Source organism: Limulus polyphemus, unplaced genomic scaffold (genome assembly GCF_000517525.1).
Source record: "Limulus polyphemus unplaced genomic scaffold, Limulus_polyphemus-2.1.2 Scaffold801, whole genome shotgun sequence".
Classification (NCBI taxonomy): domain Eukaryota; kingdom Metazoa; phylum Arthropoda; class Merostomata; order Xiphosura; family Limulidae; genus Limulus; species Limulus polyphemus.
Genome location: NW_013666411.1, coordinates 388896 through 411300, shown reverse-complemented (window position 1 = coordinate 411300; position 22405 = coordinate 388896). Strand labels below are relative to the sequence as shown.

General features: G+C 32.5%; 1 protein-coding gene across 1 annotated transcript in view; it reads right to left on the bottom strand.

Annotated features, from left to right (window-relative positions):
* The window catches only part of LOC106460594 (dual specificity tyrosine-phosphorylation-regulated kinase 2-like), a 52064-nt gene that overhangs the window by 7945 nt on the left and 21714 nt on the right, over nucleotides 1–22405 (bottom strand). Inside the window, exons 2-5 of the mRNA XM_022387345.1 lie at nucleotides 11383–11926; nucleotides 7368–7531; nucleotides 6521–6657; nucleotides 1810–1950 (exon numbers count right to left, since the gene is read on the bottom strand). Of these exons, the coding sequence (XP_022243053.1) occupies nucleotides 1810–1950; nucleotides 6521–6657; nucleotides 7368–7531; nucleotides 11383–11926 (986 nt within the window). The remainder of the gene's footprint in view (nucleotides 1–1809; nucleotides 1951–6520; nucleotides 6658–7367; nucleotides 7532–11382; nucleotides 11927–22405) is intronic.

Sequence of the window (22405 nt, the reverse complement as noted above, 5' to 3'; positions counted from 1 at the left end):
GCCATAAATCACAGTGGTTCACACACTTTACTTACGGTGCCTACTGTTCGATTGACACAATTATTTCTATCTTCAATTTATCTGCGTATCTATCTGCCTGTCGCGCTGGTTTTACTCGCCAGGCTTATATACTAAAAAAAGGGGCGTCTAGCAAACACTGGGACATTCGCGAGGTTCCTCGATAAGTCATGATCCTTCTAGAAACTCCAGCGTGCATGCTCCCAGCGTCGCGTGACTTCCGCTGTCGTAACAATATTAATGGTAGAATATACTGTATTACTGAATTACGAGTGTTTCTTGCACTGTTCCTTTGCTTTCTGACTGGGCAAGATGTGTGGTTCAACAGCTAACTATAGTTTTTTACTAAAACGGTTTGGTAGACTTTTAGCCTTTCGTCTTTAAGCTGTAATGGTGCTTTGTTTGTTTTATTTTAAAGTTAAATAACGATTTAACTGTGAAGGAAAATCAAGTTAAGTTGTCTAAAGTTTGTTAGTTTGTTTTCAACAGCCAATAAAATGGCCTTTGAGCTGCTGTAAATATTTTTTTTAGGATCTAACCTCTCTAACCAAGTCAATAAATATTTAATTAAGTGTAAATGTCTTTTGACTAATAAATAATTTGTTTGTATTTTAAGTAAAGGTTATATATTCCATAACACACAAATCACTATATGTTATAACATTTATACAGACAGAAAAACACTAAATGTATTTTCTCTTTGGATTTGGTAACAAGTTAGTTTTACATTTCATTTTGTAAGATATTGCTGAATTCTAAAAGTAAAAGTCCTCTGTTCCTTGTGTTACGAGAAATACCACGTGGTTATCATATTTCTATAGTAGCCTGATTTGTATTGTAATAACAATTATATTTTATCTATACTTGCATCCCAATCAATATTTTTAGTTTTGTTATATTTGTATTATACCTATATTTCTTTTGTAAATAGATTTATATTGTATTTGTATTCCTGATCAACTACACTTGTCATAAGACATAGTATTAACAAGTATCATAAAAAAATTAAATTTTATAAAGACAAGTAGGGAGCGATATATATTTAACCTATCTAGCTACATTAATATAGAAAATTTTAATGCTACAAAAACTATTGAATCAAGAAAGTCGAAACTACAAAATTGAGTTACTTAAAATTTACAAACAAATTTATATCCTACTTTGGCTAAAGCAGGGATATAAATTTTTAAATTTTACGAAACTCAATTTTCTAGTTTTGACTTTATTGTTCCAATACTTTTTGTAGCATTAAAATTTCTATATTACTATAGCTAGCTAGGTTACGTATATATCGAACTCTACTTATCTTTATAAAATTATTTTTTTTATTATACTTATTGTCTTATGACAAATTGAATTACTTATTATCACACTTCGCTAGCAAGAAATGCTCACACCTTAACAAATGTATGTATATATATATTTTTATTGTAGCCATTTTCTATTATAATTATATTCCTTTTAAGGACAAATTTTCATTGTGACAATGTTTCTGTTTTAACTACATTTGTATCACAAGGCATATTTTTGTTGCAGTTATAATTATTTTGTAGCTATATTTATACTGTAGACAATTTTTTTATTTTGTAGCTATATTTCTATTAAATCTATATTTGTAATGTAACTATATTTCTAATGGGTTATATTTGTTTTGGGCTATATTTTTATAACACACACCCACATATATATATAGATAGATAGATATTTGTATTACAGCTTTATTTTTATAATTGTCATGTTTGTATAGTAGCAATTGCTGTCTTGTAGAAGTGAACTAAGATTTTTACCTACCCCATAAGTTCAAAGGATATACACAAATGGTTTCGAAAGTAAAAATGGTCTAACATGCGAATAACATTGTGGTAGCCATCTTTGTCTTTACTACAGAGATGTTCTAGGATTCTTACTTCTATTAGAGCCTGTTGGTGGAACCTACAGAATATATGGATGGATAAACAGAAGTTATATAGTTCACTGTTTCAACTTTTAAGAAATGCAGATATTGTATATAAAACACAAATATTACAAAACATTTTATTATATAAAAGGTTTAACTATCTAAAATCAAGTTTGTTCATAGTTAAGCACAAAGTTACTCAATGGGCTATCTGTTCTCTGCCCACCACGGGTATCGAAACCCGGTTTTTAACATTGTAAATCCGCAGACATACTGCTGTGCCACTGGGGGGGGGGCTAAAAGCAAGACCGGCGGAATCCATGAAATCATAATGCGTAATTTCTGCTGTCCAGATGATGTCATATTATAGACCCACTTCTCACCACAGAACTGAAGTTCTTTCATCAGAAAATCACATAAAACTGCTGCGTAGCAACTCATTAGAACAAATCACGCAATCATTTAGCATTATTCTTTTTATTTCATGCAAGAAAATGAGTGTGTTCAATGTGTTTATAGTACTCAAAGCATGAAAAATATCTGTTTAAAATAGCATAACCTTTTTTGTAGGTTATGGGTTTAATATTATAATTTAGATGTTTTCTTTGGTAGAAGAAGTTTTAGCATGACATAATGATGACTTATGACGTCTAGAAGTTTCCAGAATGTTTATATTTGATGAGAAGTTTTTTTTGGAAAACTAGTGATATATATATATAAGAACAAAATAGAGTTAATCAGTGAATTATGCAGTTAGTCAGTGAGCCAGCTGATGAGTCTGTTACTGCGGTGTCGATCGATCACCGAGTATGTTATTCAGGCAGTTTAAGTTATGTTGTAGATACCAGAGGAACTGTTACACGTAAATGGTTGTTTAGTTTTATTGGTGAGTTAAGTCTATCAACGAACGTAACTTGTAAAACTTATACGTTATAGTTCGTTATTGCATCATTTTTTACCAAATAATATAAAATAGCCTACTAAACACAGAAAACATAACAACATTCGTATCAGGAGTGGGATTATTTTGTTAAAAATAAAATAGACTCTAGAAAAACTTCAAGATGACGGCAGGTGCATAAAACGAGATCGAAAACTTGCTGGAAATAATGAACCGGTGGAAAGTAAAATTAAAAGAACAAGAAGTAGTGACGTATTTAGCATTGGACCAATTGGGGCAATGCACCGACGGGTCCCTCGTATTGCGTGCCCCCAAAGTATTGCAAAATCTTATAAATTTCTATATCCATAGCTGATCAGTACGAAGGGCCGCCTAAGAAAATTTCATCGAGTAGTTTGAAGTGTTAAAAACGCCTCAGCGAAGAAGAAAGAAACAGACAACTGAAAGAAGATCAAGAAGAAAGAAACAGGAAATTAAAAGAAGACCAAGAAGAAGGAAACAAGAAATTAAAAGAAGAACAAGAAGAAATTTACAGAACATTGAAACAAAACAAAGAAGAAAGAGGTAGAAAATTAGAAGAGAGTAACAAAAAATTATAAAAAAATTAAAAATAGATCAAGAAGTAAGAGATATTAATTTAAAAGTGGAATTAAAAGAAAGACACGTAATATTTAAAGAAGGGTTAAGAACAAAATAATTTGATTGAAGACAAGATCAATGAAGCTAATGTAGATATATATAGAGGGATTATAACAACAAAATAAGAAAAATGACAAAAACTACTAGTTATGTGCAAAAAAAAACACCAACAAAGTAAAAAACAAACATGTATGAAGTGTAGTAACATTGTAATTACAAAATTGAAAAAGGACATCTATAAAGTGTAGACAGATCATAACAGCATAATTAAAGAGAAAGCAAATAATGTCAAGAAGAACCCATTGGATTTATAAATATTACTTTAACGCTTGTCATCTAACAGCAGAATCTTCTTGGAATATTCCAGTTATATTATTACATAATCCAGTTCCAAAACTTCGTTTGGCAGTTCAACAGCATTGCCCATTGAGAAACCAACAAATTAAGATGCGAAAATACCGTCACAAGCATATCAAACTCAGTTTGTAATAATTTCTAAAGGTAATGGATGGAATAGTGAACAATAAATAAGTAAAAAGACCAGCTTTAACAACATTAAGTAACTTTCCAGCTGAGAACCATAACAACTATCGAGTATTGGTGGCTGCCTTATCAAATAATTTTGAAACAACACACTAGAAGGAAGTTTCCAAACCAAAGTTTAGGAGTAGAGTAAGGAGAAGACTTTGACTTAACTTATGAAATATGTGTAAAGGCTTACCCAGTTATCTTATCCATATGCTCTATGTAAAATGAGTGGTTCATTGTCCCGTACTCAATTCATAGATGTCATAACAGACGAGGATATGTGAATTAGGTTAAAGCAAAGCACATACACTTTTTTAAAAGACATTGTTCAGTCGGTGATGGAACTTGGATCCATTAGAGTTGTAGATAAACAACTGAATTTACCATCTAGTAATTATGAACTTATCAGATTAAATAGTATAGAAACACTAACTCTCCGAAAGGTCTCAAAGAATTCAAATGATTCATTAAACAACTGTTAACTCATAATGGTAAAATGTAAATCATATGACAGAAGGTGTTTCAATTGAGCTCAAAAGGGTATTTTGCTAGGAACTGCACACAAAAACCTTTAATTAGAAAGCTATTTACTCAGGATGAAGGAAGTAAATCACAGATTAGAAGATGTCCCAACTGTACCTTGAAAGAACATATTGCTAGAAACTTTCCCTAAGAGTAACAGGAGATGAAAACCGCTATACGTGTGAAAATATTTATATTAACTTCAAGACTGTGATAAATCAGTCGTTATTAATGAACCAAGGAGATGATATCTTGAGAATGAGCATACTCCAACTACCCCAAAAGAAATAAGGAGTGTATTATTTTAAGCTCACAAATCAACAGGTTTATTGAGTACGTGAATCGACACTGGTCGTACAACTACAACGGTTTGACACAAACTGTTAATGAAAGGTAGGAAATTGCCTCCAGAGATAAAAAAAAAAGATGCAAACATCAACTGAGTACTAAGTTCCAGCAAAACAAAAGTTGGAAGTCACCTTCATTAAGGGAACCTTCTACACCACGTGATATGTGGATAATTGACATCAGGGAAGAGTATTGGGTATTGAGTACTGATTTCATGTGTCAACATGGATGTGAGGTTACATTAGCTTCAGAGTCTACAATCAGGAAACCTTCATGGAGTATATAAAAATTATAACACCAAAGGTTGGAATTCAAGTAATGATAAAGATGGGTGCACAAGGTAATGAAGACAGCCGACATGTAGTGTAACAGAACAAATTCAAGGATAATAAGTTGTCAAAACCCAAATTTGCCTAATGTGATTATCTTTGGACAGCCATTTTTTTTACCTCAATGAAGACTACCAGGAGTAAGTCAACTTTCTGGATGGCTCAAAGTTCCTGGACAGATCAATTCCAGAGTATCATCAAGGATAGGGTTACCAGTGAATTCTCTCGACCATCTACTTGGAGAGAGTTCCCCAAGGCCAGACAGTAAATGAAGATAAAGGATAATGGATCATCTCATAAACCACAGAAAAGAAAACTTTCAAAAAGTGTTGGTGAATGGACAGTTTAAAGGCAGTAAATAACATAACAGACAATATTTGTTTTCTTACTCAGAATTGAGATTGTACTTTAGTTAACATGTTTAATTAATGACTTAGTAGTTTCAATGTCTATTTATGAATGTCAAATACTGTTAATTGTAAATAGTAAATTTATTACTAATTATTAAAGTTTAAACTTAATATATTATGGGTTTATTTGTATATTAGGATTGTTTAAGGAACTTCATTATCCAGAGAGAAGGCAGTGTTATAGGTGGTTATATTTTTAGTGCGTAATTCAGAAGTTTAGTTTTTAGAAGTTTTAACATGACGTAATGAGGATGTGTAACTTCTAGAAGTTTTCTGAATGTTTAGATCTAACATGAAGTTTCGAATTGTTGGGAGGTTTAGGGAAAATAATATTGTGATATATGAAAACAAGAGAGTTAATTCGGTGAATCTATTACTGTACTATCGATATATTAACGAGTGTATCAAATAGTCAGTTTTGAGTTCTGTCTTAGATACGAGAGGAAATTTAGCAAGTAAGTAACTGTATAGTTTCACTTTTCAGTTGGACCTATCAGCAAACGTAGCCTGTAAAAGTTTTACGACACAGTCAAAAAAATAAATCGCTTTCACTATCGTTAAGTGGGTTGTCTTTGTATTATATTTACTGAATAGTTAAAAAGAACCTGGCAACAATAGAAACCATAACAACACTTATTATTTTCACCGGTAATAGTAGAAATCTATATAACTGCTATAACTGTTTATACAAGGAGAACAATCGGGAGAAAATGACAGATTCTTTCTTCTCATTGCATTTCATAAGCGTCAATTAGTATTACAATACAATATAATAATAATGTTTCTTGTTTCAAGTGTGATTGTAAAGAATGAGTCTTTAAGATTTAGCTTCCTAAGTATCGTGTACTTTCAATTTCTTGTTAGAAGAAGGAATCCAGCTGTCCGTTTTAATATTTTTTTTTTTTTACAATTTTCGAGCTAAGCCTACCTTTTTTTATTTCGAATGATTTTCACTGCCACCTGCTGGTTTGTTTTGTGATCAAGTGCCCGGATGACTTGCCCAAAAGATCCTTTACCAATTACTTCTAGGATCTCGTAACGATAAGCGATATGGTCATGGAGCACCTGGTAATAAATAAATATATATATGAATATAAAAATATTACATAATTGTTACGTTAATTTGCAAAACTCAAGAAAGACAATGAAACAGCAGCAATTCTTTACTTTTAGTTCGTGCTCGTTAACGCCAAAATTTTTTTAAAATATTCATTCTTCACTTTGGGACTGTGGGTATGTTATAAGTAATGGTTAAATCCCATTATTCCGTCAGAGTAGCTCACGAATTAGTGGTGAATAGTAGTGACTAACTGTTTATCATTTCATATATAGGAATGGCTAAAGCAGATAACTCTTGGGTAGTTTTGGGGTGAAAATTAATAAACAACAACAACAATCTTACATTTGACGATGTAAGTGACGCTCATAACAAACAAATAAGGTTTCATATTCAGGCGTAAATACTTTACTAATTAAATAAGCATTACATTATCTGCAATATAGCTTAATAAAAACACAATGTACAACATTTTATCCACATGACTTAAGTTATTACAAAATTATGAAAACTCACTCATAATACAACATGTGCACAAAGAAACCCACTCCTTATGAATGGTTACAAACTAATCCCGTTGCAAAATAAAATTATACATAAACACGACTAGAAGGGGAAGTTTTTCGTTCTTGAGAAGTGAAAATATTATGGGTTCGAATTTTTCGAGTAACTTTTTTGTCTGCATGTACATACTTAATCTTCGTGCATTAAAACTAACCTTAATATACGATCCACTTTCATCATCGTAGCCGTTGTTGTGTGCCGCTCCATCATCAACTTCTATTTTACTAGCTTCCAGACCTAAATACCATACTTCCGGGTATTGCGTCACTTCCGTTCGTTCGAACTGACATAACCTTGAAAAGTAGTACTTTAGAGCTTCTATAAGGAAGAAATAAATAAATTATTAAATTTTGGTGCCATTCTGATAATTATTTGAATCTAAGTATTAAAGTTTAGAAATAAACAGATGATGACCTAAGACATGAAGTAGCCCAAGAAATATTTTAAGAGATATTGAGATGTGGGTGTGGGTGAATATAAAATAACTCAGATATAAGACTCCCAAGGAACAGGATAGTACAATATAAGACACAATAAAAAGGTCAAGTGTTGCATTGTTATATAGAACAACAAATGTTTTACTTTTACAAACCAGAATATCATTGCAAATTCACTTGCGCACAAGAGATAATTGATCTGTTATATTTCCAAAAAGAATTATTTGACTTATTGGTGAAAAGCCACTGGTGAGTCAGTCAGAAGCAAAGCTACGTACCACAGTAAGTGTTAGTCACGTCGAAATATATTAATAACGACATATACAAAGGATTTGGGATATGTTAATTTTGTGGTATATAACGCCTAATCTGGTGAAGAATAAAGTCTCTATAATACTGAAGATTTTATAATACTTTTATATTATAACTCTGTTAGTCAAGTTAGTGTGGAGCCCAAGCCAGAAGTGTGTGTATGTGTGTGTAACAGAGAAAGAGAGAAAAGTATTGTGATTATTTTGCCAAATTTCAGTGTTCGGGATGTATATCTTTAGTTAAAAACCTGTAAAATACTAATAAGACCGTGAAGAAATATCCACAATATTGTGTAACATTTCGCTTTATCTTAAGACTATACATGTATTAAAGTATCCCGAATTTGCATAAAGAGTAGACACACAAAAGGAACCACCATTGTGCTGGGTCATAATCCTCACAAGGTTAACTGAGATTTAGAAGAAAAAACAACCAATGAATGCATACCTTTTACAGCCCAGGGTTGTCAGGGAAATAAGTGAACTTGGCAGTCTTGCTTTTGGCATGTCTTTAAATTGAAAGAAAAGTTGCCCCCCAGTGGCACAGCGGTATGTCTACAGACTTACAACGCTAGAATCCGGGTTTCGATACCCGTGGTGGGCAGAGCACAGATAGCCCATTGTGTAGCTTTGTGCTTAACTTAAAACAAACAAACAAACGAAACAAAAGTTATTTTATACCTAGTTTGAAAATACATCTTAATCATATTTGTAGATGCATAAGTCCAATTAAGTTCATTAATTAGATTTTCAATTCAAAGCAATGAGAATGGTTAACCTTGGGGAGATAGAAAACCACTACGAGCACTATATACATACAAAAAGCCGTTGCAAAAGACTCTTCAGATCAAACTCTACAAATCCCTCCGGGCGTCGTGTGGGCCCTATTTTATTATAAACAACTACACAGTTGGTCCGGTTGACTCAGTGTTTTGTTGTTAAATATAAGTTTAGAGAAGTTATGTACACTGTCTATTTGTAATATGTAGTATATATTATGTTCGATACCCGCTTTTAATTATATAGGATTTTTTTTTCGTTTATTTAGTTTATATGCAGTTTTGGCATAAACATATGAAATTGTTTTGTTCTAGTTTATGTTTTCCTTTGTTCTCTATAGTAGATAACATCTATCCTACCCGAGGGGATATTGCAGTAGCATCGCACAACTGTGTTAAAAGGATCACTAACTGTAATATACTTTGCTGGTAGAATGGATGATATCTTTATGTAACAGCCAGCAAATGTTGTGAGAGGGTAAGGGTAACAAAATGACGCTATCGTCTTGACAGAAAAACGAATTTACCTGTTGAATTGAAGTGCGCTTTCTTGTTTTAGTTTTACTACGAGACCTTCGAGTAAAGATCATATCTGAGATCATAGTATTTTGGTTCTACAAAGGTTAATCCTGAGAATGTGAAAGCTGTGGAACTAAACACCACCTATGAGATAATCGACTGTGGTCGTGTATCTACATGTACGTATGCTGCGTTTCCTTTGTTTGTTTCATGATAAAGATTGTATTTGTCCTATTCAAAACTTATCCAGTCTCATTATTTTGAAAACCAAAAACTTAATCAAGTTTTCAAATGCAGACTATTTCATAGATGACTCTGTCGACCCTCCTGTTATTGACCGATTTTCTGTCTGATACTCGTACGGAAATCAGTTCACATGAGAATACCACATACTTAGGGAGGGGCAATTCCTCGTCTTTAAAACTAAGATATAATGACTATATGTTTTAAAATAAATAAAACTGTAGTGTCTCCAGGAGGTGTCCCCCTATTACAGACACCATAAAAATCAAAAATACAAAAATAATAATATGATACACATAAAATTATAAAAGTAAAACAAATTATAAAAAAGTAAAATATACCAAAAACTATAAGAAACTTAAACTTGTCAATCGCAAAGAAAAAAAAAATATTTAAAAAATAAACCAAAGATCTAAGTCCATTTGCAAAATAAGAAAATAAAACAGAGTACATGGTCTGAAAAGTGGTGAGTTTAATTGATTGTTCGTATTATAAATGGGAAGATAAATTTCTTGATCTAATTCTGGCTTGGTTAACGTCAAAGTTTACATGAATAGAACTGTTTAAAAATTTATGTAAATAAATAAGTCTTGCTATTCTCCTTCTATTTATCAAACTGGTAAAATTAAATTTACTCAATAAATTATCATAAGATAAAATGTGTGGATAAACAATATTTTCTCTAAAAGTATTTAAAGGACAGAGGTGTACGCTAATTTACTTCTATTTAGTCTAATTTAAAATGTTACTGTGACAGTTGTTTTGGCAAAAATGTGAGTATTTCTAATTAAAAAGTCCATATTGTTATGGGCGTCGTTGACAGTCACTGTGCTCTCCAGTGGCACAGCAGCATGTTAGCGGAATTACAACGCTAGAAACCGGGTTTCAATATCCGTTGTGGGCAGAGCACAGATAGCTCATTGTGTAGCTTCGTGCTGAACTTCAAACAAACAGACAGTCACTGCAATATGATTATTTTGACATAAAATATATGCCTAAATCTTTAACTGCATATCTTCTATTAAGATTACTATTTAACATGGAATATCGATTTATTAAAAGTCTTTAAAGGTAGAAACTTCGTGAACTAATCTTTAATTATAACATGTCTCCTAAATTAACTATTTAGCAGACTGAATATCATGTAGGAGCCCTTAAACATAATTTATCAGTGGAGTAATGAGTAATTCATATACAACACTGGCAGAAAGTAAGTTTGTTCATACACACACAGGCAGGAGAAAACATATAGGTTACAGCTTTGCTAGTTGTTAACATATAGAATACAGTTACAATATATATATATATCATAGGTAGCGCTGTAACGGGTTTATTCTGTGGAGAAAAAAATATGTGACATACAAGTCTTCTAATATTTTGTATTTGTTTGTTGTTAAGTGCAAAAATATACAATGGCCTATCTGTGCTGTGCCCACTATGGGTATAAGAACCCTGTTTTTAGCGTTATAAACCTTCAGACTTACCGCTGGGAGCGCCTTCAAAGATACTTACGCTGTTGGCTAAGAGGTATTTTTCACAAGTTTTGAAAGTTAATTTCCTTGTGGATAAAAAAAGAAATGCCCAAAAACCTACAAGATTGATGACCCTACAGACGAAAGAAATATAAAGAAATCTTCAAAGGTAATTATCCCATGAGCCAAGAGAAGTTATTTCAAGTGCTTAAAACTGACTACTTATTCTAGGAATTAATAAGGATTAGTTACAACCTTACGAAATGCGACTATCTATTATTCCAAGGAGTATTACTTGCAAGTATTTTCAGGTTTTACTCTGTGCATCAACGATTGTAACTTGCAAGTCTTGTTAAGTTATAAACCTCTCTAAGATTTATTATGTTCAATAAATAAATAAAAATTTACCCTGTGGACTGAGGGGAAGGCTTTTTCCATATGGGTCAAGATATGTGTGGGATGGGGAATTTTGTTCTGTGTGATAGTAGTCCCCGGGTAAATCAAATTTCAGATGAGTTAAACTTTGTTCCGTGCTGCCATCTAGTGACAAACTTTTCGTAGAAAGTCCGTCCTGGCTTCGTCCAGTGTAACTAAACAGATGACGACAAAACTGAGTGTCAGTGCTGGTGGTCAACGTATCTGTGTAGTTTAAACCATGTTGCTTGTTGTTGTTCAACACGGGAAGAGATGAGGCGATTGTAGATGACGTCACATGACTGATATGACCGTTGCTGTAACTACTTCCTACTACATTATCATCTCGAAATTTATGATGCTTGCTATGTGGTATCTTTTTTATAGATATACTAGGAAGACTGGTCGACTTGTCCAGCGGGCTCAGTCCATTATAGCTGGACTTCTCAGAAACTGCTGGTGACTTAGATGACTTCATTCCGAAATGGCTTCCAAAAGTGACCCCTAAATAATTTTTCTGATATGCCGGCGAGGAATTCTAGATTTAAACAGAAAGTAAAGAGAAAAAAAATCATTAAAAATAAAACTGAATTACTCAGATACAGAAATATCTCAACTGTTGTTAATAAACATTCACGTGATTTACATTTATATGAATTTTAATTTTTTAAGCTTTGTTAATGTTTTGCACATTAGTAATATCATCACTGTATTATATCTCTTGTATTCAGTTTTCTACCTAAACTTCGGTTTTCTAGCATAACTTTCATAGGAGACTGTAAGATTTGCCTGTAAAAGTTAGTCATGTTCCGCACGTGACGTTAAATTTATTGGTCTATAACCTTATCAGGTTCGAATAATAATGCAGATTTCATGGCGATAGCTGTTAATAATTATAGGGCAGTTTCTGAGGTATATTATCAACCGACAGTAAATAATGGCTTACAGCACACTTAACACAAACATATATAATGACTTACAGCACGCTGACACAAATTTACTAATCAGTCAACAGAATTAAAGATGTTCCTTACTGATATCATGAACTTTAGAGTTTAAGAACAGAACCGTGTTGCGTTTGACTGGATGACATATAAGCTAGGAAGTTAACGTCGCTTCTGCGAGCACATGACTAGTTACCATAGCAACAGATGTATTATAATCCTATTAAGAGAAATAAGTCTGCATGTAATCCCATGAATTGTGAATATCCAAATTAACTATCGTGAAGGTTTGGAGCGCCCCCTTTTTTAAACAATTTATTTTATGTGATTCTAATTACATAGTTAAGGTGACCTTGAACTGGACATCACAGGCACAAACTGACGTCCCCTGGTGGGACAGCAGAATGTCTACGAACATACAACATCCGGGGTTAGATTACCCGCGATGGACACAACAGATATCGCAATGTGGCTTTGTTCTGAAACATGGCCAGGTGGTTAGGGAGCTCGACTCTCAATCTGCGAGTCGCGGGTTCGAATCCTCGTCCCACCAAACATGCTCGCCCTTTCAGCCGTGGGGGCGTTATAATGTGACGGTTAATTCCACTATTCGTTGGTAAAAGAGTAGCCCAAGAGTTGGCGGTGGGTGGTGATGACTAGCTGCATTCCCTCTAGTCTTACACTGCTAAATTAGAGACGGCTAGCGCAGATAGCCCTCGTTTAGCTTTGCGCGAAATTCAAAACAAATAACTGTTTTGAAATAAATAAACGAACAAACTGACAGCAATACCAGTGACTGATGAGTGATTTAACTGTTCTTGGAAAAGATCTATTCTTTTTTTGTCACGTAACTAATTAATATGTAATAAATATGAATTCACGTTGTAAATTTCCACTGTTAAGAGTGTATATTATAATAGAACGATCTGTTCAGTCGTGTTATACATTAATAAACGCCCTAACAGTCTAGCCTGCTACGTTCCGAATATATTATATCAAAACATCTAACGGTCTGATCTGTCACGTTATACTTTAATATATATATTAGTAAAACCATTAATTGTCTGGTCGTTAACGTTATATACTAATATATGTTTCTAAAACCAGATTGAATGGTCTATCACGTTATACAGTAATATATACTAATAAACGTTAACTATATGATATATCACGTTATACACCAACTAATATTAATAAAACAATTAACTGTTTGGTCAATCACGTTATACGCTAATATATACTAACAAAATCATTACCTGTATACACTAATACATGCTAGCAAAATTATTAATTGTTTGCTCTACAAAGTTAAACACTAATATATACTAATAAAACAATTAACTATCTCACGTTACACACTAGTAAAACAACTAATTGTCTGGCGTGTCCCGTTATACACTAATGAAATCACTAATTATCTGGTCTGTCATGTTACACACTAGTATTTAATGACAAAACTATTAACTGTCTGGTCTGTCACATTAAACACTAATGAATACTAATAAAACTACTAACTTTCTGGTTTGTCCCGTTATACACTAATATATACCAATAAAATCACTATCAGTCCCGTTGTACACTAATGAATAGTAATAAAAGCACTAACTGTATGGTTTGTACCGTTATACATTAATATATAGCAATAAACCACTAGATGTCATGCCTTTCTCGTTATACACTAATATGTACCAACAAACCATTACTTGTGGGATGTGTCCCGTTATATACTAAATATACCAATAAAACGACTAATTCTTTGGTTTATCCCGTTATATGCTAATATATACCAATAAAACGACTAATTCTTTGGTTTATCCCGTTATATGCTAATATATACCAATAAAACGACTAATTCCTTGGTCTGTTCTGTTATATACTAAATATACCAATAAAACGACTAATTCCTTGGTTTATCCCGTTATATACTAAATATACCAATAAAACGACTAAGTCTTTGGTCTGTCCCGTTATATGCTAATATATACCAATAAAACGACTAATTCCTTGGTCTGTTCTGTTATATGCTAATATATACCAATAAAACGACTAATTCTTTGGTCTGTTCTGTTATATACTAAATATACCAATAAAACGATTAATTCTTTGGTTTATCCCGTTATATACTAATATATACCAATAAAACGACTAATTCCTTGGTCTGTTCTGTTATATACTAAATATACCAATAAAACGATTAATTCTTTGGTTTATCCCGTTATATACTAATATATACCAATAAAACCACTATCTGTGTGGTCTGTCACGTTATACACAAATATATATATATATATACATGTATATATCAATAAAACCATTAAATGACTGATCTGTCCTGTTATGCATTAATGTATACTAATAAAACCACTAACTGTGTGGTTTGTTCCGTTATACCTTAATACAAACTGATAAAACCACTAACTTTCTGGTCTATCACGTTATACACTAATAGGTACTAACAAACCATTAACTGTGTGGCGTGTCCCGCTATTCACTAATATAAACTAGTAAAACTACTAGCTGTCTGGTCTGTCATGTTATACCAATAAAACCACTAACTGTGTGGTTTGTTCCGTTATACCTTGATACATGCAGATAAAACCACCAACTTTCTGGTCTATCACGTTATACACTAATAAGTACTAACAAACCATTAACCGTGTGTCGTGTCCCGTTATACACTAATATAAACTAGTAAAACTACTAGCTGTCTGTCATGTTATACCAATAAAGCCACTAACTGTGTGGTTTGTCCCGTTATACACTAATATATATATATACCAATAAAACAATTAAATGCTTGGCCTGTCCAGTTATACACTAACATGCCCTCAAGTAATTTTGTTTACGCTATGTTAAAACCAATGCGAATGTCATTATAAGGCAACATAATAAACGTTTAACAGAATTTGCAGTTGATAGAAATATTAATAATAGTGTAATTCTCAAATTATTCTAGATTCTTAAACTCCATTAATCGATACAGACTCATAACTGAAGCCAAAATACTGACCACAAAAGATTTATCAGTTTTAATAGGTACAGATCTAAATAGCCCAAAGAACATTTGAAGAAATATTGCAGCAGTGTTAAAGAATGGCCAGGTATTCATCTATACTTTATCACTGAAAATCGGTAGTTACTGCGCGGCATGCTACCAGAGGGTGTCACAAGTGAGTTGACCACAAGGGGAAGGGTAGAGATGATGACATCATAGTTCTACGAAGTTTCACCAGAGGGTGCGCAATAGGGAAAGGGTAGAAACGATGATGTTACCAGTGACGATGGTGTCATAGTTCCATGACTGGAAACAGAGGGAGTGTTGCTAAGAGCGCGTTGCTAAGCCGCCATGGTAGGTGGGCATGGCAATGGAAGTTGTCCAGAAAACTTGTTGCTAGTTCCATGTGTTTACAGTTTCACTTTATAAGTAAAGCATTAAATACAAGTTATAAAGGCTAACAGTCTCATAGAATAGTGTTACCATAGGCAGATGGTCTTACAAAATGGGATAGTGTTTAACATGATTGCATACAGATTTCAACTTACATTTAATTGTGTACGTTTTATAAAGATGTTTCTATACTTCCAAAAGGACAACATTCGGGTTTCAAGATGTCTCATTTTATTTTTCATTTACTTGCGTTTCTATAGGATGATAGTGTTTATAACACATTTAACTTACTGCTGAAAGGTGTTTATCCCACTTAATGTTTTTATAAATATTGATTGAGACAGCCAATCTTGTTTTAACATACTGATTATAGTTTTATTTTCTATATTTAATTCTACTTTTTTTACAATTATGTCCTAAAAAGGACGAATATTCAAATATCACGCACTTTCACTAGTTTGTTTTTATCCTTATAATTATGATTTTTATTATTGTTCTTAACAAAATATGTCATTTCATGTACATACTTCTTACAGTGTTTCTATGGGCTGAAGATGTTATCATCACTAAAGATGGTGCTACTTTAGGCAGACAATGTTCCATAGGATACCTGCTGTTTCACTTTCACAAGTCAACTATTATAACATATATCAGTTTTTTTATTATAACTAATAACTTACTTTACATACTTTCATTGTCCTGAAAAAGAAGCTTATTTAACCCTCTGTGTATGATTTAATTTTGCTACTAATAAATATAATAAATGAAAGACTTACTGTCTAACTTTACTATTACTTATAATAGCAGCACTTATCATTTACTTGATATTCTATACATAAAACTTTCAGACTGTATGACATCAAGACTGCTGTTTCTTAGGAAATACAAAGGTCGTCAAGTGGTCACGTATTACTGATGACAAGATTAAAAAGTTTGACCTTGTGCTTGCCCAAACTATGTAACACTTTCATTTCTACAAACCAGGAGTTCTATTTCCATGTCTTTCTAAACCTTATTTAAACTTATTAGTGTTCCAAATGCACATAATCGTAAGAGGAACTTTAAATATAAATCAAGTGATTATTTCAGTGATTTTGAAACAATGTTTTAATAACATGAATTATACAATTCAGTTTACTCATACAAAACTTATGTTTCGTCATAGCAATATATGTTATCATACATACTTAACAAAACTTCAGGTACTATAAACATCATAGCTTATAACTTTATTGGGTTAGCTTTCACACAAATTATGTTCATTCCAACTCAGTACATATGATTATATATAATTTATAAGCAATAGCAAACAATCAATCAAAAGTTCAGTTTAATTATCTCACGTTATAATTTCCATAGACTCAGAAAATCTAACTAATGGATACAAAACAATGATACGATTACACCTAATATTCAGTGTTCCTATATATCAGACGAAATATTGTATAGCAATAGAATGGGTCAAGGTCATTGAGAAAGGTCAGTTCTAAGTCGACCAAGTCTATTATAATATATTGTTGCTATCTATGTATTTACATTATACGTAATATTAAAAATAAGCAGTTCAAACTCTACATAATCATATATTTTCTATATAAATTTAATGTTCATTATACTTTAACTAGAGTTTTGTATGTCACTGAATATAAAAGTCAACAAATAATCAGCATGTGAAATGTATGAGATGTACGATTTCATTATACAATACAATGAATTATATTTGTATGTGCTCAAATGGTGACAGAGTTAGCTGCTTCTGATTAGTAATGATAAGCTCGGTTACAAGTACAGACACATCCTAATTTTTAATATCTGTCTACAACAAACAGTATCAAATTCAGCCAACTCTGGATCACTTTTCAAATATAAATACTCTGTCCCATTCATCATTAATAAGACTAATGCAGTTCTACTACATGGAAAAAAGAATGAAGAACCAGCTTATAAAATTAAGTATATCATTACATATATTTCTTTGCTTATAAAACTAATTCCTGTGTTTCTTTGGCTTAGTAATGTTTGTTTGCAGTCATACTTTTACTTTCTTTAATTGACAAACTAGTTTAAGTGAAGGTCAAGTCTGCTATCCGATTTTCTTACAGGAATAACAAAGTTGCTTTTAATTACTGAATTGAGTTATTTTTGTAGACTAATCAGATAATAGTTTTAGTGGAATCGCCCTTGATCTTCACTGACTTTTGGCCACCTGATCTAACAATTACTTTTTTCTTGTATCAGGAACTTGAGAGTTTATTGATATATTTAAGGCAGTTTTGGATTTGAAAGAGCAGATCTAATCCAGATTTCATACAGATTTAATACTGACAAATACAGACTTTAGTCACATTTTCAGTTTTCTTTAGCTTCAATTTGATAGCTCCTAAAGCTCTCGTATTCACGATTCGTGTGTGCTCTTTGTTCTCCGCTCCTATAAGTATTTAGCAGGGGCTCTTAGGTCTCTGAGGAGTTCCGTTTTACTTTCATTTTTCGTGTATAAAAGAGCCCAACCCACTCTCAAATGTACCTCATTTTAGTGTAATTGAATTGGCATTAAGCAAACAAAGTAATATTTCTTCACGGTAAGCGCGAAGTAGTCTAGTGTGAGCGGGTGTTATATACATAGAGCTTAAAGCGTTCTTATAAATTTGAAGTGCAATCTAAGCTAGTATTTTGGATTTCACTGTGGATATTCTTAGAAAATATCTTATTGTGCTTTGCTTGCTTTTAACTTGGGAACAATTAGCTGTTAATATTCTTTTACATTTTAATTGAAGGGAGGCAGACCATAAACTGATAAAAACTATATTTTTATTAGTATTTATACCGTCTTTTCTCATTCTTTGCGAACTATTCATTGCAACTTTTCGGGAGATATAAACCTCAGGCTGTTTTCGGACCTTACTTCTCTGCTCTCCTGGTTATCCGAGAGATACTACAATAGTCTAATAAAACCGAGCGCTGATCTTTATTTCCTGTTGTAAAGTGAGGACGGTATAAACACTGAAACCACACTTTCAACTTTGTGAACGTAAATAATCAAATAGATAAGAGCGTAAGGACTGCATATATGTTAGAAGAACCACTCGTCCAACTTTTCGAACATAAATATTCTAGTAAAACCACATTCTCAGTTTTATTATCTCTGAATTGAGGCTTCTATGTATTAAAAGAACCACTCGTCCAACTTTACGAACGTAAATAATGTAATAACACCATACGTTCAGCTTTATGAACTGTTATCAAATGAGGATCGTATGTACTAGACAAACAAAATGTCCACCATTATGAGCCTAAAAATTGTAAGAAAAAAAACTAATATGAAAACAAGCCAATTTTCTAGCCTTCTTACCTGTAAGTTAAGAAACATATGAATATTTAAACAAACATATGTCAAGTTTTTCAGTTGATCACATAAACAAGGTATATTCAAGTTAAACCATACATCCAGTTTTCCACTTTCCAAGAAACATATAAACCAACAAAACGACAATGGAAGGTTTTTGTTGGAGACGACGTTTTCATTCACTTTCGTGGATTTTCTAAAAAGAAAAGAATCTACGAAACTAAACGGAAACGCCGTTTCCAACTGATACAATTCCAGCGAGTTGTCCATATAAATTCACTTTACCAACTGATTCACCTGATGCTCATGACCTTCACAGAAACAATAAAACCAGTTTCGGTTTGTTAGATAAGTTTCGGACAGGACATACTTACAGATGCGCAGAAAATAATGAATAAAGTAATGTTTTTAAGAAATATTGATATTATGCTTGTCATGTATTGTAAACCATTTTCTATAACAGTACGTTTATGAATTTTATTTTGTTGTGTTTTCTTTTACACAAAATATTGATACAAATTTGGAAAACTTTAATGTTCTATAGGAAATACTTATATATAATGTTGTAGTTGTTTCTGCTGTTGGGCGGTTTTTGGATTAGTCAGTAAAAATAATAATGCAAAACCAAGTCCACTTAACGATAACAAAACAAAAAGGAATCCTCAATAGCCAAGGGTGCAATTAGATCTCAAATTGTTCAAGAGATGGAGATATGAGCTAAAAGTTTGTACTTGAAAAAAAAACAAACTCGGAGCTAAAAACTTTATTTCTTCGACTACAGTTTGTATAAATTTTAAAAATTAGCTAAACTAACTTCCGTTGATAGGCTTGAGTTTGCAGTAGACACAAATACAACAATTTCACATGCTAATTTTTTCTTACCTAACCACTTTCTTGCATCTTTATTATTTCTTTTACAAAATTGAACTAACTGACTATCTTATAGTACTTACATTTTGTACTAATGGCAAAGTTATTAACGCTATCTGCCGCCATCCCTAATTTTAAACCACTGACGAAAAGCAAGGCAGCTAGTTCAGCGGCACCCTACCACCCACCACCCACGCTAAGGGATTGGCCATCACTCTTGGATTTGAACTCGTCTAATAAACGTTAAAATGGCTAAATATCTTGCTAACTAGATATATAATCGTTTACTGTAGCAAACTCGTTACTCTTTAATCAGTCATAGTATAATCTAGCCTAACTCGCTTTAAAAACTGTTCAATTCGTTTCGTAAGCTTTCAAGAAAGGTTCCAGTGACTAAGTCATCCCCATACTGTGTGTGTGTGTTCTGGTGAGTCATGTGAGTCATTTGTTTTGTATATAAACAAAACTGTACGATTAACTCACTTGACAGGTACTCAAAAAATATATTTATATAAATTAAACTCCACATCTGACTTTCTCTTCAGACACATAGACACACACATACACACAGGGAAAATCTTTAAAAATAAATAAAACTCCACGCTTACATACAACTCTCCATTTAATCTTCGATAGCAAGTTTTCTCAAAGTATAGATTATTTTTGAACTGATTTCAGAGGTGAATGGTAAATTGCCATGTAATGTTCCATTATTGGTGTCAGTTTTGTTTGTGAGTTGAGTTTGAGGATTTTGTGTGGAAATATTTTGGCTATATTTGGTGGAAATTTGTTGGTGTGAATAAAGGATTGCTTTATAAAGTTAAATTCTTCATCTACGTATTCAGTTGAGCAAATTCTTAAGCTGTATTTATAATATTTTTAGTATATCGATATTTTGTTTGGATTCAAGGGCGGAATTCGAGGGGTGTAGAGGCCTGTGTCAGTAATTTTTCGGAGAGTTTTTAGTTATGAACCGTGTGTCAGATCTAGTAACGTCGAAGTTAAGAAAAGATAACTCCTTGTTGTTTTCGTGTTTGATAATGAATTTAATGTTCGGGTGAATGGAGTTTATGTGTTCAAAGGTAATGTTAATGTGTTCATTAGAAGTGAAACCAGTGAAAGTGTCATCGACGTATCTGTACCAGTATAGAGGAAGAAAAGTGTGGATTGTATGGCATGTGTTTCGATCTGGGTTATAAATATGTTGGTGAGAAAAGGTGAATCAGTGTTGGCCATTGCTTAAACCATCTGTTTGAAAATAGTTTGTTTGTTGTTGTTGTTGTTATGGTGAATTCTAAGAGGGAAACAAAAAGTGTGGATTGTATGGCATGTGTTTCGATCTGGGTTATAAATATGTTGGTGAGAAAAGGTGAATCAGTGTTGGCCATGCTTAAACCATCTGTTTGAAAATAGTTTGTTTGTTGTTGTTATGGTGAATTCTAAGAGGGAAACTAAAAGTGTACTGGAGGAGGGGATTAATGAATGGGGGTCATTAAGTTAGAGATCAAGTGCAATATTGCAGGCTTCCTTGACGGGAACGTTGGTGAAAAATGGCAATTCATCAAAGCGAGCCTCTAAGGCTTTAAGAGTACCTGATGATGATACAATCTTGTCGAAACATTGTACATTTGTAATAAAATTGATTTTACTATCCATTCAAGCTGTCTCCAGACTATAACACTCTATTTAATCACGCATTCCGACTTTACTTTTAAATTTAAAACTCCACATGAGCATCTAACATCCTCACCAGTCACATACGTAAAACTCTTATATATAAATAAAACTATGCATCTAAGTTTTTGAAGCATAATCCAACCTCATATTTTTATGTAACTTTCTCTTCATTCGCACATTGAAAACTTTTTTCATAAATAAAGCCCCTCGTATACATGTAACATTTTGGCCAATCGCGTGCACAAAAATATTCCTATATGAACAAAAAAACACATCGTTAACGTTATGGTTTATCAAGAAAACCACACATTTATACTTATGGTCAGCCATGCAGCCAAAACGTTTGGATATCAAGAAAACCACACATTTATACTTATGGTCAGACATGCAGCCAAAACGTTTGGATATCAAGAAAACCACACATTTATACTTATGGTCAGTCATGCAGCCAAAACGTTTGGATATCAAGAAAACCACACATTTATACTTATGGTCAGTCATGTAACAAAACTTTCATATATATAAATGAAACCTCACATCTAAGTTTTGGTCGGCCACCTACACAAAACCTTTATATGTAAATAAAACACACAGTTTAAAATACAGTCGGTCAAGCATACAAAACATCTACATATAAATAACACCATACACCTGATTTTCTAGTCAGTCTGTCATTATATATATTAAATAATCCATATGCTCAACATTAAAATATGATAAAATTTCACTTTCGTTTTGTTTTTGTCTGTCGCTACAAGTATATATATATATATATATATATATATATATATATAT